The sequence below is a fragment of the Bombina bombina genome, chromosome 4, assembly GCF_027579735.1.
Source record: "Bombina bombina isolate aBomBom1 chromosome 4, aBomBom1.pri, whole genome shotgun sequence".
Classification (NCBI taxonomy): domain Eukaryota; kingdom Metazoa; phylum Chordata; class Amphibia; order Anura; family Bombinatoridae; genus Bombina; species Bombina bombina.
In genome coordinates, this window is record NC_069502.1 from 978,752,088 (window position 1) to 978,771,318 (window position 19,231).

The following is a 19,231-nucleotide window of genomic DNA, read 5'->3' on the forward strand; positions in this document are numbered from 1 at the left end:
GGAATTTTTCTCTCTTGATGTTATACAGTCCCAATTTTTCCTGTAATATTAGGCCTACACTGGTTGAGCAAACATCAGCCATTTATACATTGGGCAGAGAAAACATTGGAATTTAACTCCCCATATTGTTTTCCATCACACCCACTTCTACATATCTCAGAACAACATATACCTCAGGTTTGCTCAGATTTTCTACAAGTGTTTGACAAGAAAGAGGCGGAAACATTACCACCTCATAGGGATTATGACTGTCCCATCGAGCTAATACCTGGGTCAAAAGTTCCATACGGACATATCTTTCCGCTTTCAAAACCTGAGCTTGATACCTTAAAAGAGTATATTAACGAGAACCTCAGGAAAGGGTTTATTAGACCCTCTACCTCCCCAGCAGGGGCTGGTATATTCTTTGTCACTAATAAAGACAAAACCATACGTCCAATTGTAGATTATCGTGAATTAAATAAGATTACCAAGAAAGATAGATACCCATTGCCACTCATCCCTGAGCTGATTGAAAGATTACACGGGTCTTCTATTTATACAAAACTCGATCTCAGGGGAGCCTATAATTGAATCCGTGTTCACTCTGGTGATGAGTGGCTAAGCGCTTTCCGCACTAGATATGGGCTTTTCGAATACACAGTGATGCCTTTCGGATTGTGTAATGCCCCTGCCACTTTCCAGAGGTTCATCAATGATGTATTTCGAGACCTTTTGGACACATTCTTAGTCATCTATTTAGACGACATTCTAATTTTCTCAACAAATAAAACAGAGCATGTTAAACACGTTAGGACTGTACTTTCCAGACTACAGGCACATCATGTATACATTAAGCCAGAGAAATGTATTTTCCACTCATCTGAAATCACATTCCTTGGTTACCATATCTCTTCCAAAGGTATATTCATGGAAAAAGCTAAAATTCAAACTATACTTGATTGGCCCACACCCAAGACCAGAAAACATGTTAAAAAATTCTTAGGTTTCTCTAACTTCTACAGGAAGTTTATTAAAAACTTTTCTGCAATTGTTAAACCATTAACCAATCTTACTAAAACTGACCTCCCATTCAAATGGGATAGCATGGCTGAAAAGGCTTTTACCTTCTTAAAAACAGCTTTCACCACCGCACCCATACTATGATACCCTAACCCTCAACTCCAATACACCTTAGAGGTAGACGCTTCATATTACACTATAGGTGCAATACTATCCCAAAAAGATCCATCCACCAAATTATCCCATCCTGTTGCATTTTATTCTCGAGTATTAACACCCTCCGAATTAAATTACCATGTAGGTGAGAAAGAGCTTTTAGATGTGAAAAGCTCCCTCGAAAACTGGAGACATTTGCTCGAGGGTACTATTGAACCTATTATTATATTCACCGACCATCGCAACCTTGAGTATCTAAAAACATCTCGTACATTAACCTCAAGACAAGTGAGGTGGAGTCTCTTCTTTTCAAGGTTTAACTACATTATCACGTATAGGCCAGCACTAATTAATACCAAGGCTGACATACTATCTAGACTCCCAAACAGGCCACAACTAAATTTAAGGACCGAATCACTTATTCCTTTGGATAACATCCTTGGCACGTTAGCCATAACAACCCATACACTAAAGGAACAACAATCATCCGATCACACTACAGCTCAACACGAACTACAAATAGGGGATGATGGGTTATTATACCATGAGACCAAACTCTACATACCCCCTCCACTCAGGAAACAGATTTTAACTACCTGCCATGACTCACACCTGTCCGGAAATCCAGATATGAATAAAACTTCTGAATTAATCAAAAGGTCTTATTGGTGGCCAGGTATTATTCAGGACACTAAAAAGTATGTGGAGTCATGTAAAATTTGTACCACCTGTAAAACCGATAGAAGGAAGCCAACAGGTTATCTTATATCCCTACCTGTTCCTGAAAGACCATGGAAGGATATTGCAATACATTTCATTGTCAATTTACCGTTATCTGATAAAAATAACACTATAATGGTTATTGTAGACTTACTCTCCAAAATGGCTCATTTTGTGCCTTACCACAAATTGCCAACCTCTCTTGAAACAGTCAAATTGTTGATCACCCATGTTGTTAAACTCCATGGGGTTCCAACCACTATAACCACTGATAGAGGTACGCAATTCACCTCTAAAGTATGGAAACACCTATGTCTATCCCTCAAAATTGACCAAAGAATGTCCACTGATTTCACCACCAGTCCAATTGGCAAACGGAACGAACTAACCATTGGTTGGAGGAATACATTAGATGTTATAACACTCAACATCATAATGATTGGACATCATTGCTCCCTCTAGCTGAATTTGCCCACAACAACACTTACCACTCAACCACTAAAACTACCCCTTTCTTCGCTAATTATGGGTACCACCCTACTTTTCACCTTCACTCTGAGATTAATAGTGAATGTCCTGTTATTAACGACTTTACTAATACTATGTTGGAAACTTTCTCCTTACTATCGGAGAACATTACGATAGCACAACAGCGACAGAAACGATATTGCGATCTACGACGTAGCCCTCTACCACCATATGCCATTGGTGATCTGGTCTGGCTGTCCATGAAACACCTACGTCTTACTGTACCCTGTAAAAAGTTTAACAAATTGTTTATCGGTCCTTTCCCCATATCTAAACTTATTAATGAAAATGCTGTCACACTTCAGCTTCCTCCTCATTTCCGGATTCATCCCACCTTCCACGTCTCCCTGCTCAAACCATATAAAGCTCTCCCTAACCTTCATACCCCATCAGATGTGTTACCTATTTCTCCGGATATGGAATATGAGGTAGAGGCCATTCTTGATTCCAGGAAGGTATCGGGGCGTTTACAGTATCTCATACATTGGAAGGGTTACCCTTCTGAGGACTCCTGGGAACCCTCTGCTAACCTCTCAGCTCCTAGATTGGTCTCCCTTTTTCACAGACGGAATCCTGAGCGACCCAGACCCTGAACCTCAGAGTGGTTCCTTAAGGGGGGGTCTGTAATATACTGCTCCTTTAACCCTTTAACGACGCATGTCGTACAGGGTACCTCGCACACAACCTGGTCTTTAAAGACCAGCAACGTACCCTGTACGACATCAGGGTTTAAAGCGTCTGGAAGCAATCCTGATCGCTTCCAGCCGCTTTCAAGGTATTGCTGTGATGCCTCGACATTGAGGCATCACTGCAATACCTTTTTTCCAAAACCGATGCAGAGAGAGCCACTCTGTGGCCCTCTCTGCACCAGTAGCGATGTCCCCGATCGTTGGTGGGTGGGAGCAGCTGCAGGGAGGCGGGTGGGCGGCCCATCGCTACCCGGCATCCGGTTCCTGAATGTGCAATGTGCACGCCGGGTGCCGGGAGCGTGCGGGGGCCTGAAGGGATTGCGCGTGATCGCGTAACAGCCACTGCCACCAATGAATTAATGAATGGGAGAGGGAGGGGGGAAATAATTGTCAAAAGGATATGGGAGGGGGAGAGGGAGGAGGGTATTAGGGGGGCAGCTACACTACAGAAAAAATGTAATTACATTAAAAAAAAACAAAAAAAAAAAAACATTTTTGGGAGGCAAATTGGGTACTGGCAGACAGCTGCCAGTACCCAAGATGGCAGCAAATAGGATGTGGGCAAGAGTTATAGAGCTGTTTGGGGGGGGGGGGGATCAGAGAGGTTGGAGGCTAAGGGGGGGGGGGTCCATCACAGCTAAACAGATATTTAAAAAAAAAAAAAAAAAAAAAAACTTTTATTTTAGTACTGGCAGACTTTCTGCCAGTACTTAAGATGGCGGGGACAATTGTGGGGTGGGGGAGGGAAGAGAGATGTTTGGGAGGGATCAGGGGGTGGGATCTCTCAGGTGGGAGGCTGATCTCTACACTAAAGCTAAAATTAACCCTGCGAGCTCCCTACAAGCTATCTAATTAACCCCTGCACTGCTGGGCATAATACACGTGTGATGCGCAGCAGCATTTAGCAGCCTTCTAATTACCAAAAAGCAACACAAAAGCCATAAATGTCTGCTATTTCTGAACAAAGGGGATCGCAGAGAAGCATTTACAACCATTTATGCCATAATTGCACAAGTTGTTCGTAAATAATTTCAGTGAGAAACCTAAAATTGTAAACAATTTAAAAAAAAAATTTATTTGATCGCATTTGGCGGTGAAATGGTGGCATGAAATATACCAAGATGGGCCTGGATCAATACTTGGGGTTGTCTACTACACTAAAGCTAAAATTAACCCTAGAAGCTCCCTAATTAACCCCTTCACTGCTGGGCATAATACATGTGTGGTGGAAATAGCAAAGTGCTACTTGTACTTATTGCCCTATAACTTGCAAAAAAAGCAAAGAACATGTAAATATTGGGTATTTCTAAACTCAGGACAAAATTTAGAAACTATTTAGCATGGGTGTTTTTTGGTGATTGTAGATGTGTAACAGATTTTGAGGGTCAGTTAGAAAAAGTGTGTTTTTTCCATTTTTTCCTCATATTTTATATTTTTTTTTATAGTAAATTATAAGACATGATGAAAATAATGGTATCTTTAGAAAGTCCATTTAATGGCGAGAAAAACGGTATATAATATGTGTGGGTACAGTAAATGAGTAAGAGGAAAATTACAGCTAAACACAAACACAGCAGAAATGTAAAAATAGCCCTGTCCTTAAGGGAAAGAAATTGAAAAATGTCCTTGTCCTTAAGGGGAGGTTTCTTTTTGTGTTCCCTATATATTCTGCTGGATACTTCATATCAGTGCTTGGTATTGAAGTATCCAGCCCTATCTCTGAAGCCTCCTATCTTTTTTGACAGAAGTTCCTACCAGTTACTCAGCTGTTAGCCAGCTTCACATCTCGGCTGTTCCATTCAGAAGCTGACTTTGACCCTGCATTGTTGCAGTGACGTCACTAACCTGTGCCGAGCGTTCTCAGCGTGTTCTCTCAGCGTGTTAATCCAGTCTGTTTGCCCAGCACAAACATCCAGCAGCTCTATCCTGTGTTTTGTGGGAATCGTGTATCAGATCATAAACAGCTCTGCTATCTGCTTACCGCGGTAAGAACTTTATCCAAATTTCCTCAAAGTAATTACTTAGCTGGAATTGTTAGCTTATTTACCAACCTGCTGCAGTTTTCTCACGTTAGCTGTCCTGTTACAATTGTGTTGCATCCTGCTATCACCACCATTAGTGTATCACAATATAACAGTACAACTTGCAAACTAAATCATATGTAGAAATAGGTGTTATTCCTAAAATCAGTAACTACCTATTCCTTGGCATGATACATGTACAAACTTCTCTTAAAGGTAAACAAACGCTTAATTTGTATGAACTTAAATACAATGACTTTTCAAGTTTTTCAAATGCTTAATCAAATTGGAAGTGTGAGTTGATTAAAGCCTTATATTTTACAGAATCAGGCCTGTGTTCAAACCTGTTACTCCTCCCTGGAGTCTTAACCTTGTTCTTAGAATTCTTCAACAGGCTCCGTTTGAGCCTATGCATTCCCAAGTTATTATCTTTGAAAGTTTTGTTTCTTGTTGCAATTTCTTCTGCCTGCAGAGACTCAGAACTCTCTGCATTGCAGTGTGATTCTGTAAAGACTCTCTATATGTGTAATCTTTCTCACAACTAAGCATTCATAAATTTGGTGACATATGAGTTTAGTACAAATAGGTTTGTTTCACTTGGTAAACCAATTGTAATAAAAGGTTTCCCAAAGTGAATATTAATATAAGCCACGATGTAGGTTAACTATATATCAAGGTAAAATATATCACAACCTTAAGTGGCTAAGTCTTAGGAGCGGTAAACAATGATTTTGAAATAAGTTACTGAATTCAGGATAAACGAAACTTGCATATATCACAGACTAAGTAGATAAGTGATTAACTTTAAATGATGCTTAGTAAAACAGAAGCAGGGAAAGGTAACATTAATTTGTTGGATCAAACCTGATACAAGTTAGTGGAGATGCCGAGGATCTGCTGCAGAGTGTGTGAGGCTTGCAAGCTGAGAGACGCTGAGAGGCAGAGAGGAACAGCGGCTGTAGCTGATGACGTAACGGCAGATACGTCAGTGTAGGGAATAGCAGATGAACACGGAGCGCTCCGGTAGCAGGTAAGTTCACAGTGAGGAGGAGAAACAAAGTAACTTTGGATGCAGGTAATACCCAAGTCTCTGATGTCAGGAAAAACCAAAGGTAAATTGCGGCAGGAAGCTTGAGCACTTCAGGAACAAGTGAGCTCAATAAACCAGCAAAGGTAGTTGGGAGTGAACTGCTTAAATAGGTAGGATCAGTCAGAGGGAGGTTCCTAAGTCAGACTCAGGAAGTTAACCCTTACAGAGCCCCCCACTTAAAGAACCACAGCGAGGTTCAGGGTTTAGGACGATCAGGATTACGCCTGTGGAATAAGGAAACCAACCTGGAAGCAGGTTCCCAAGAATCATCCTGATGACCAAAACCTTTCCAATGTACCAGGTAAAACAGTACTCCACGTCTGTAGCGAGAGTCCAAAATGCTGTGCACTTCATATTGGTCATCAGGAAGAACAGAATCAGCTGAAGCCAGTGAAGCCGTATCGGCAGGAGGAGTGCTACAGAGTTTGACCAAAGAAACGTGGAAGGTAGCCCTTAGAATAGGTAGCCCGTTCAGTTCGCCTTTCCCTGAGGCGCCTGTCTATACTGATGGTCAAGGCAAAGAAATCCTCTAAAGATGCTGGGATTCCTATGCGAGACAGTTCATCCTTGATTTCTTCAGAAAGTCCTAATCTGAACTGGGTCTTAAGTGAGACTTCATTCCATTCTGAGTCTCTGGCATAAATTTTAAATTGTGTAATGTAAGTTTCAACTTGATTCTTTTTTTGTTTAAGTGACCGCAAGGCATTTTCTGCCGAAACCTGCCTATATGGATCATCATACAAAGCTGACATTTGTGTAAAGAAAGCAGAAAGAGATCCCAGAATGGGATCTTCAGATTCATAAAAAGTATCTGCCCAGGCCCTAGGCTCCCCCCTGAGGTAAGAAATCACTGTAAGAACTCTAGATCTTTCTGATGGATATGTTCTGGGTTTCATTTCAAACATTAACATGCAGGAGTTTTTAAATTCCCTAAATTGAGAACGATCTCCAGAGAATTTTTCTGGGGGAGAGACTAAAGGCTCAGGATGATTTTCTGCAGTTGAAGGTTTAGGTGCGAGTACTTCTCTTAAACAGGCTTTTAAGGCCTGATTTTCAACCTGCAGTTCATGAAAAGAATTGGATAGTGTCCATCCTATCAGATAATGTTTGTATCCTATTGCACATTGTTTCCTGATCCATTATCCTAGTAAAAGTGTAAATTCTATAAGAAACAAAAATGAAGTTTCTACTTAGTTCCTAGAAACTTTTTTATGGCTGGTTTATTCTGTAAAGACTCTCTATATGTGTAATCTTTCTCACAACTAAGCATTCATAAATTTGGTGACATATGAGTTTAGTACAAATAGGTTTGTTTCACTTGGTAAACCAATTGTAATAAAAGGTTTCCCAAAGTGAATATTAATATAAGCCACGATGTAGGTTAACTATATATCAAGGTAAAATATATCACAACCTTAAGTGGCTAAGTCTTAGGAGCGGTAAACAATGATTTTGAAATAAGTTACTGAATTCAGGATAAACGAAACTTGCATATATCACAGACTAAGTAGATAAGTGATTAACTTTATACAAGTTAGTGGAGATGCCGAGGATCTGCTGCAGAGTGTGTGAGGCTTGCAAGCTGAGAGACGCTGAGAGGCAGAGAGGAACAGTGGCTGTAGCTGATGACGTAACGGCAGATACGTCAGTGTAGGGAATAGCAGATGAACACGGAGCGCTCCGGTAGCAGGTAAGTTCACAGTGAGGAGGAGAAACAAAGTAACTTTGGATGCAGGTAATACCCAAGTCTCTGATGTCAGGAAAAACCAAAGGTAAATTGCGGCAGGAAGCTTGAGCACTTCAGGAACAAGTGAGCTCAATAAACCAGCAAAGGTAGTTGGGAGTGAACTGCTTAAATAGGTAGGATCAGTCAGAGGGAGGTTCCTAAGTCAGACTCAGGAAGTTAACCCTTACAGATTCCCCTTATCTTATTTTTCATTCTGACAAGGTAGTTCTGCGTACTAAGTTGGGTTTCCTTCCTAAGGTTGTTTCGGATAGGAACATTAATCAAGAAATTGTTGTTCCTTCTTTATGTCCTAACCTTTCTTCCCATAAAGAGCGTCTGCTGCACATTCTAGATGTGGTGCATGCGTTGAAATTCTATTTACAGACTGAGTTTTGCCAGTTTTCGGCTCTGATTGTTGTTTTATCTGGGAAACACCAGAAAGCTATGGCTACTTCTCTTTCTTTGTGGCTGAAGAGTATAATTCGTTTGGCCTATGAAACTGCTGGACTGCAGCCTCCTGAGAGAGTTACGGCTCATTCTACGAGGGCTGTTTCCTCTTCCTGGGCATTCAAAAATGAAGCTTCAGATTTGCAAGGCTGCAACTTGGTCCTCTCTACACACTTTTTCAAAATTCTATAAATTTGATACTTTTGCCTCGGCTGAGGCTTCTTTTGGGAGAAAGGTTTTTCAAGCAGTGGTGCCTTCTGTTTAGGTTCTCTGTCTTGTCCCTCCCTTATCATCTTTGTCCTCTAGCTTGGGTATTGATTCCCAATAGTAATTAGATGATCCGTGGACTCACCGTGTCATTAGAAAGAAAACAAAATTTATGCTTACCTGATAAATGTATTTCTTGACACGGTGAGTCCACGGCCGCCCTGTTTTTCTTAGAAAAGTTTTTGTCACGTTATAAACCTCAGGCACCTCTGCACCTTGTTGCTTCCTTTCTCTCTTTTACTTCGGTCGAATGACTGGGGTGGGAGGGAATGGAGGTGATATTTAACAGCTTTGCTGTGGTGCTCTTTGCCACCTCCTGCTGGGCAGGAGTGATATTCCCAATAGTAATTAGATGACCCGTGGACTCACTGTGTCAAGAAAGAAAGAAATTTATAAGGTAAGCATAATTTTGTTTTTACTCCCGGCGGCTTTAGAATACATTTAGCCGACCAGGAGGTTAATTTTGTAAGTTCCACGTTGGGCTGGGTTAGCTGAGGCGGCAATTTTCTGTTGCACGCCTTTTTCCTTATACACATCCTGTGTTCTGGAGTGGAGATAGCTTTGTTGCAGTTGAGAGCAGTGTTACAGTTACCGGACTGCAATTTACAGTATAGGGAAGTTGGGTCAGGATTATCTAATAGAATATTCACTCCGTTGTCAGTAAGGCAGGTAAGCACCTTTTCTTTTTAAAATTTAAAGGAACAGTAAAGTTTTTTTTTGTGGGGTAATTTCTAAATAATATATCAGTTTATTTATCTATTTGGTTTATTTGTGAATAAAGATGGACCAAGAGGCCCTGCATGATGATACATGTTTTTTATGTTTTGATGCTAAAGTGGAACTACCGATCCCTTTCTGTTCCTCATGTATTGAGAGAACTTTATGTTACAGGGATAGACTTTTTTCTGAGCCAACATTGTCTAAGGCGGATACTGTTCAGGAGTCTTCTGACAATGCTCAAGATATGCTGCAGCTTTCTCCTCAAGTGTCCCAAAATTTATCGTCCACACATGCAGTGCCCTGTGCTTCCTCTCTTACTCAGCCTGGAGTTACGTTGCAAGACATCGCTTCCTTCATGTCCTCTGCGGTATCTGATGCATTGTCCAGCTTTTGCAATGCTGCAGGGAAAGCGCAAGAGGAAATGTAAAGAATCAGTGAGTACGGTTTCTGACATAGTCGTGGCTATCTCAAATGTTCCCTCCCAGAAATCTAAGGAGGAAGATACTTCGGTAGCATCTGAGGGTGAAATCTCAGACAGTGTAATTCCTTCTTCTGATACTGAAATTGTATCCTTCAGGTTTAAGCTGGAACACCTCAGTTTGTTACTTAAGGAGGTTTTGGCTACCTTGGATGACTCCGACACTACTGTTGTAGTTAATCCTAAGAAGTCTAGTAAGCTTAAAGGGACCCATAACACCTGTCTGGTAAAACTTCTTTTAACTAACTTATTAGCAAATAAAACCCCAAGAAAGCATGGATGTCTGTGGTTTGTCCAGCTTATCCCAATCAGTCCAAATAAACTAATTTCAATCACAATGTTGATCCTGTGCTAGATGCTGCCAAGCCTGCCATGTATGCCACCATATTGTAACGCGCGTTGTACACAGCAGTCACGTGACGTGCAGGCATATTCTGTTATGTATGCTTAGAGGAAATACATCTCCGGTGCAGAACTCTCTTACTGTGATGCACAGCGTGCCCTGCAGTGTCTACTCTGTTACTTATGTCAAAAGTTTTATTGTGCAAAACGGATCATACTTTAAACAAATCTGATAAATATAAATATAATACTTTCTGTGGCTAGTTTACACTATCAAACATAATATGTATAATCTCCATCCTTCTCTCGCCGTCCCTCCCTGGAGCTTGCCATTTACAATTATACCAGTGCCTGGAACCATGCATTCATACACACTCAGTAGGTTTTAAAAACGGTGGTGTACAGTATTGTTTTATTATTTATTCTACAATGCTAGTTATAATTTTTCATCTGGATAATTTTCTCTTTCAGTATATTTTTAAAAACATTTAAATTATTTTGTGTCCGTTTAAATCCAGCCAAGCACAGTTTTTGATAAGTATGTTTGTTGCACTTACTGCTCCCTCGTCGCTCTCAGATTCTCTTGTTTTTGTGTTTGTTGATCTCTGCACTGTGCATGCTACGGTGGAAGGGGAAAGGATATCACTGCTGATGTGTGAACTGCTGTGCCGGGGAGATCCAAGTCCGTGCATAGCTGTTTGTTTTAGAACGGTTAGGCTCTCCCCCTGCCTGCTTTATAACACTTGTGGCAGTTGCCTGAAAATAAATCACTGCAGTGGCAGCAAGCAGCCCTGACTGTTAAAAAAAACACATTGAGTACGGCAATGTTGCTGTGCAATTACATAAATACTAGATTAAAAATAATTTAGATTAAATAATACATTAAAAAATGTTTCTTTTAAAAAGTATTTTACTTCAGATGAGATTTTTTTTTTTTTTTGCATTGAGGGAGCAATTGGAAATTGCATGGAAACATTATGGACATACAAAATACATAGTAAGTTGCACATGTAAAGTAAAATTTCTTTTGTTTATGTACAATGCTTTATTTTGTAAATGCCATGTTACAAAGCTAATTATGACACAGATAGGCACTTAGGCAGACCTGATTCTTGCTTTTTTCCTATTATTAGTTTATGAGCTTATAGTATCATGTATCTACACTTGCCCTTTTATTTACAATACTATGTTCAAAACTGATGCATTTCCACAGAGTATAACTTTCTCAACACACTGCAGCACATGCTCTGCATCACAGTGAGTCTTTTCTCTAAGCAAACATACATAACAGAATAATATGCTGTGCGCATCATGTGACTGCTGTGTGTACAATATGGCGGCACACATAGCAGCCCCAATCGCTGGATTAACATTGTAATTTAAATCACTCTATTTGAACTGTTTGCGGTAAGCTGAACAGCCAGAATAGAAATTTATGCTTAGTTGTTTTAAATTATTTAGTAGAAGTTAGTTTTAAGGAATTTTAACAGGTGTTATGGTTTCCTTTAACATATATTTGGATGTACCTTCCATGGTGGAGGTTTTATTAGAGATTATTGCTAGGGAATGGGAGAGACCGAGTGTCCCTTTTTCTCCATCCCCTATTTTTAAGAAGATGTTTCCTATAGCGGACTCTATCAAGGAATCTTGGCAGAATGCTCCTAAGGTGGAAGGGGCAATTTTCACTTTAGCTAAGAGGACCACTATTCCCATAGAGGATAGTTGTTCCTTTAAAGATCAGATGGATAAGAAGTTGGAGGGGTTGCTCAAGAATATGTATGTACACCAGGGTTTACAATGGCAACCTGCGGTGTGTATTGCTACCGTCACTAGTGCGGCGGCATACTGGTTTGATGCGTTGTCTGATTCTATTCAGACAGACACTCCCCTTGAAGAGAACCAGGATAGGATCAAGGCACTTAAGTTGGCCAATTCCTTTATTACGGATGCTTCCCTACAGGTTATTAAGCTGGGAGCAAAGATTTATGGGTTTGCCGTACTGGCCTGCAGAGCTTTATGGTTAAAATCCTGGTCTGCGGATGTGTCATCTAAGTCTAAGCTTTTGGCGATTCCTTACAATGGTAAGACCTTGTTTGGGCCAGGATTGGCGGAAATTATTTCTGACATTACGGGAGGAAAGGGTCATTTCCTCCCTCAGGATAAGAGGAATAAGCAGAAAGGACGTCTGAGTCATTTTCATTCCTTTCGGAACTTCAAGGGTAAGCCTTTTTCTCCCTCTACCAAGAAGGAACAGTCCAAGCCTTCCTGGAGGCCCAACCAGTCTTGGAACAAGGGAAAGCAATCTAAGAAGCCCGCAATTGACTCAAAGTCAGCATGAAGGGATTGCCCCCGATTCGGGACCGGATCTTGTGGGGGGCAGACTTTCTTTCTTCGCTCAGGCTTGGGTTTGGGATGTTCAAGATCCCTGGGCAGTGGACATCGTGTCCCAGGGATACAAACTAGAGTTCAAGACCTTTCCTCCCAGGGGCAGGTTTCTGCTCTCAAGATTATCTGTAGACCAGATAAAGAGAGGCATTCTTATACTGTGTTCGAGACCTTTCCGACCTGGGAGTGATAGTTCCTGTTCCAATGCAGGAACAGGGTCTGGGATTTTACTCCAATCTGTTCGTGGTTCCCAATTAAGAGGGAACTTTTAGACCAATTTTAGATCTCAAAAATCTAAACAAGTTCCTCAGAGTACCGTCCTTCAAGATGGAAACTATTCGTTCCATTCTTCCCTTGGTTCAAGAGGGTCAATTTATGACAACGGTACCTGCATGTTCCCATCCACAGGGATCATCACAAGTTTCTGAGGTTTGCATTTCTAGACAAACACTTTGTTTGTGGCTCTTCCATTTGGCCTTGCAACAGCTCCCAGCATTTCCAAAGGTTCTGGGATCCCTGTTGGCGGTGACATTCTGGTTCAGGCGCAGTCCTTTTAACAAGCAAAATCCCACACAGAGATGTTGTTATCCTTCCTGCGATCTCACGGATGGAAGGTGAATTTGGAAGAGAGTTCCTTAATTCCAGCTACAAGGGTAGTGTTCTTGGAAACTATAATAGATGCCCTTTCAATGAAACTTTTTCTGACAGAGGTTTTCGATTCTTGTCTGGCGCTTCAGTCCTCTCCTCGGCCATCAGTGGCTCAATGTATGGAGGTAATTTGTCTGATGGTAGCTGCCATGGACATTCCGTTTGCCCGTTTCCACCTCAGACCTCTGCAGTTATGCATGCTCGGGCAGTGGAACGGAGATTATGTGGATCTGTGTCCATGATTACATCTGGATCAGGAGACAAGGGATTCTCTTCTTTGGTGGTTGTCTCAGGATCATCTCTCCCAGGGAACCTGCTTCCGCAGAACCACCTGGGTGATTGTGACAACGGACGCCAGCCTACTGGGATGAGGAGCAGTCTGGGGCTCTCTAAAGGCTCAGTGGACATGGACTCGGAAGGAGTCTGTTCTACCCATAAACATTCTGAAGCTGAGAGCAATCTTCAATGCTCTTCTGGACTGGCCTCAGTTAGCCTCGGACCGGTTCATCAGGTTCCAGTCGGACAACATAACTTCAGTGGCTTACATCAACCATCAGGGGGGAACTTGGAGTTCCTTGGCCATGACAGAGGTAGCCAAGATAATTCAGTGGGAGGAGACCCACAACGGCTGTCTGTCTGCGATCCACATTCCAGGAGTGGACAACTGGGAAGCGGATTTTCTGAGCAGACAGACCTTTCACCCGGGGGAGTGCGAACTCCATCCGGAAGTATTTTCCAGGTTGATTCTCAAATGGGGACAGCCAGAACTGATCTCATGGCATCTTGGCAGAATGCCAAGATCCCGAGGTACGGGTCAAGGTCAGGAAATCCTCAGGCTGTACTGATAGATGCTCTGGCGGTCCCTTGGAATTTCAGTCTTGCATACCTATTTCCTCCGTTCGCTCTCCTTCCTCGGGTCATTGCTCGAATCAAACAGGAGAGGGCGTCAGTGATCCTCATTGCACCGGCATGGCCTCGCAGGATCTGGTATGCAGATCTAGTGGAGATGTCCTCTCTCCCTCTTTGGAGACTTCCACTATGGAAGGACCTTCTACTTCAAGGGCCCTTCCTTCACCCAAATCTAGTTTCTCTGAAGCTGACTGCTTGGAGATTGAACGCTTAATTTTATCTAAGCATGGGTTTTCTGAGTCGGTCATTGAGACCATGATTCAGGCTCGTAAGCCTGTTATCAGGAGGATTTACTATAATATATATGGCGTAAATATCTGTATTGATGTGAATCCAGAGGCTACTCTTGAAGTAGAGTTCGGATTCCTAGAATTTTGTCTTCAATAGGGTTTGGAGAAGGGTTTATCAGCAAATTCCTTAAAGGGTCAGATATCGGCCTTGTCTATTTTGTTACATAAACGTCTGGTGGATGTACCAGACGTGCAATTGTTCTGTCAGGCCTTGGTCAGAATCAGGCCTGTGTTTAAACCGCTTACTCCTCCCTGGAGTCTTAACCTATTTCTTAAGGTTCTTCAGCAGGCTCCGTTTGAGCCTATGCATCCCTTAGATATTAAACTGTTATCTTGGAAGGTTTTGTTTCTTGTTGCTATTTCATCTGCTCGTAGAGTTTCAGAGCTCTCTGCATTACAGTATGAGTCTCCTTACTTTATTTTTCATAAAGGTAGTTTTTCGTACTAAGTTAGGGTTTCTCCTAAAGTGCTTTCAGATCGGAAATTTAATCAGGACATTGTTGTTCCTTCTTTATGTCCTAAACCTTCTTCTAATAAGGAACGTCTGCTGCACAGCCTAGACGTGGTGCGTGCATTGAAATACTATTTACAGGCGACTAAGGATTTTCATCAGTCTTCTGCTCTGTTTGTTGTTTTCCCAGGGAAACGTAAGGAGCAGAAAGCTACGGCTACTTCTTTCTTTGTGGCTGAAGAGTATCATTCGCTTGGCTTATGAAACTGCTTGACTGCAGCCTCCTGAGAGAGTTACGGCTCATTCTATGAGGGCTGTTTTCTCTTCCTTGGCATTAAAAAAATTAAGCTTCTGGGGAACAGATTTGCAAGGCTGCAACTTGGTCCTCTCTTCACACTTTTTCAAATTCTATAAATTTGATACTTTAGCCTCGGCTGAGGCTTCTTTTGGGAGAATGGTTCTTCAAGCAGTGGTGCCTTCTGTTTAGGTTCCCTGTCTTGTCCCTCCCTTATCATCTGTGTCCTCTAGCTTGGGTTTATAAATAGGATGGAAATTTAAAATGGAGTTAAAATCATAACAAGCAATTATGGTACATGAAAAGGAAGGGAGCCCAAAACAGATTTAAAATTAATAAGCTCAAATGATGACTGTTTAAAATGAGACAATTTTATTGAAATGACACCAAACTAATAGGTACATTTTAATAATTACAACAATATAGAAAAAATAGGGAATGTAGAAATTCATTATGGTGGAGAGGGATATGGTTGCAACTTAAAGTTTAACTAACTAACAGGATGATGATGATGTATTTGAAACACAATGCCTTATGTATAAGAATAATATGTTTGATTTGTTTGGATCAATGCATAAGGTGTTTTATGGACACGCCCATTGTGGGTGTTGTTCTTTAATCAATTGTGCATTGGTAGCATAAAGGTTTAAATAGCAGGATAGAGGTAAGGTGTATACATGCCTGAGGAAACGGCCCTTCAGTGCCGAGAAACGCGTTGCATTAGAGGGGATTACCCCCTTGATCACTACTACTTGTTATTATATTATTTTAATATTTTAATTTTTAAATTTCAATTTTTCTTTTCAGTTTTTTTAATAAAAATGTTTTTTACTATAACACAATAGTGGTTTTTACCTTACCTCTCGTTGCCCAATATTGGGCTGTTTATGTATTTATCCTGTTTTTGGACCATATCATTGACAACGCCTGGAGTGGGTGAGCTGATACGCCCAAACTTAAAATTATCAGTCTGCATCTACCAGCACATAGGTGTGCTATTGGACATTGTGAGTACCCATTTGGCATAATTATCTATATTGTTCCATCTATTTGGTTGATCTACACATGTGGTTTCCTTTGTTGTCTTGACTCTCCAATACAGACACACCTGGCGGGGTTATCCTGGAGTGGGTGTACTAACACACCATATTATGTCTGCTTCCATTAGCACATTGGGGTGCTTATTTTAAATGTGAGTACCAATTTGGCTTGAGTGCATAAGCTTTGGCTTTTTTGGTTTGGTGATTCTACACATGAGGCGTCCCCAGGACCGTCTTTAACACAGGGCAAAAGGGGCAGTTACCCTGGGCCCAGTCTTTGTTGAGGGGCCCAAGAGTCCTAAAAAAAAAAAAAAAATTTTTTTTTTTTTTAGTTCATGCCAGACTGCTGATATCATGTGACATGGGACATACACACAGTCAGTCCTAATATTGTCACAGTCAAAAGTTCTCTGCTTATATTTATTTGTGAGAAACTGTGCCAGACCGTGCCGATGTCATGTGACATTCCAAGCTAGTGCCATGTGCTGTTTTAGATGTGCACTGTGCAGCACTGGATGCTAAGCCCTAACTAGGCATCCAGTCAATCCAACTGCATCAGAAAAGGTCCTGCTGGGGTTACCACTGTTACCAGATAACTGCTCTGGTGGTGGGGATTGTTTCTGGGTAGGGCTCACTATAGGCGCATGCAGCAGAAAGCTGGAGTGGCAGGCACGTGAGGATTTGAGCATCTGTGCAGCTGCACACACTGCTCTCTTGAGGCTGTGTGACTCGTCTGTATCCATGCAGCCTTGGGCAGACAGCATCCAGTCTGCTGGTCCCCTTAGCCCTGCTCTTTCTGCTGTGGCTCTAAGATCAACTAACTGAAGTTTGTAAGGAAAACAGTGCTTTGTAGAAAGGTGTCAGTGGGAAGAATAAGTGAGTGTACACATGCCCCTCCCCCATGCAGCATTGTCTAGTGCAGGATGAGATGGAACTTGTTCCTAGCAAAGTAGTGACATGTGCTGCTGTGGCTGATGTATAGTGTCATACTGATACTTCACACATTAAGGTAAGGTTTATTTTTATAGTTTTTATTTCTCTCTGTTTCAGATTTTACAGCTTCCCATAGTAGTTCTACGGTTCCAGTCAGTAAACTTATATCTGTCTGCACCTCTATGCTTCCACCTCAGTCTTTACCTTGCTTTGCTCCTGTTGGCTGCCCTAAATCTCTTTAACCAGCTAACCTCACACCAGAATCACATTCAAAAGCATATTAAATTAATCCAGAGTGGAGGAATTTATATATTTACTAGTTATTAGTACTGCTTAGGTCCAGTTTCACATATTGCAATTTTTTTTTAATGATTAGCCCAGCAGTGGATGATCCACTGCTGGGCTAATGATTTAAAAAAATATATAAAATAAATTGATTTAGTTGTTTTTTGGGATGTTGGGGTGGAAAGCGAAATTGCATGGTGGGGGGGGGGGGGGGGGCAAGAAAATGTTTGCCCAGGGTCCAGTCAGTATTAAAGACGGCCCTGGGCGTCCCTCTTTCTTCTATTTTACAGTTTATCCAGTATCTTCTGTGAAGAGAAGTGCAGCCATCATTCACACTAAGGACATATCTTTTTTGATCACAGTGACTTTCAACATGGGACTTTGATATAATTGTATGTTAATAGGTACAAGTGTCATATATTGAATGAGCTGTGTATGTTGTTTTTTTTGGGGGGGGGTTTGTATAGTGTATATATAGTATATGCGCCCTCTCTTATCTTTAATGTTTCTGATATTCATTATGTTACAGTTCATTTAGAGAGACCTGACTGATATTATGCACATATTAATTACAAGTTCAAATGCATTTTAAGAAAACACATGTTTCATAATTACTTCCTTGTGTGTTCAGGGTTTATCACAGACAGAAATTGAACAGCTCCAACAAAGAGCTGAATATCTAAGGCAGAAGAGAGAGATACTATTGGCTAAGAAGTTGGAGTCAAAGAGGGTATTACAAAATACAGATGAAAATGAAGTAAAAGCATCATGTTCTAGACAGGTAAAATATATGTATTTAATATTGATTTCCTGCTTCTTAACACATATGAGAAGACTGTTAAAAAATATTTCCTTCTTAGCTGATGAGAGTCCATAGTTTCATAACATGTGGGATATATTCAGGTGGAGAAGTACCCTCACAGAGCTTTAGTCCCTCCCACTCCAGTTTGCTTTTGACCTCCGAGGAGAGAAGTTTCTGAAGTGCTCTACTATCAAGAGTTTATTATATTTTCATATGATTTTTGGGCTCAGACCTGACTTGGGACCCAGTACCCCTAGGCAACCTCACTCCAAGAAGACTCTGAGTGAAGCAGGGGTAAGGATTACCTCTGTTATGTGTTTTTTATTACCCTAGTGGGTAATCTAACAGTCAGAACTGCCCTCGGGCGTCATGGGGACCCGTCCCTAGCCTCCCCCTGAGGGGTTACAGGTATATACTCAGTATCCTCTGCAGTATATTTACTTGCATTGGATGGGCTCTTTACTTGATTCTGATTCAGCAACCTGTGAGGAAGAAAGGTCTCAGCATGTGGGTAAGCCTCAGTGGAGTCTTCTGTTTTAGCCTGCAGGGCTCTGTGTCTTAAGTCGTGGTCTGCTGACATGACTTGTAAGTCTCGTTTGCTTTCCCTCCAATTCAAGGGGAAAGTTTTGTTTGGTCTGGGCCTGGATTCTATTATATCTATGTTCATGCCTGCCGCAAAGTTGTTTCCCAGGGCTACAGGATAGGTTTCAAGTCTTATCCCCAGAGGCAGATTCCTCCTGTCAAACATATCTTCAAGACCAAAAAAGACAGCTTCCTAGGGTGTGTGAGGGATCTCTCATCTCTCGGGTAATTGTCCCAGTCCCTCTGGCAGAAAAAGGTCAGGGGTATTATTGAAACCTTTTCGTTGTCCCAAAGAAAGAGGGCACGTTCTGTCCAATTCTGGACCTAAAGGTCCTAAACAAATTTTTGTCAGTCCCATCATTCAAGATGGAGACGATCAGGTTAATTTTGCCCCTGGTTCAAGAAGGGCAATTCATGACGACTAT

The 19,231-nt window shown here is 41.4% G+C and overlaps 1 protein-coding gene across 1 annotated transcript in view; it reads left to right on the top strand.

Annotated features, from left to right (window-relative positions):
• Positions 1-19,231, top strand: part of CFAP36 (cilia and flagella associated protein 36) — a 413,629-nt gene that overhangs the window by 333,833 nt on the left and 60,565 nt on the right. Inside the window, exon 9 of the mRNA XM_053712018.1 lies at positions 18,054-18,203. Coding sequence (XP_053567993.1) covers positions 18,054-18,203 — 150 coding nt within the window. The remainder of the gene's footprint in view (positions 1-18,053; positions 18,204-19,231) is intronic.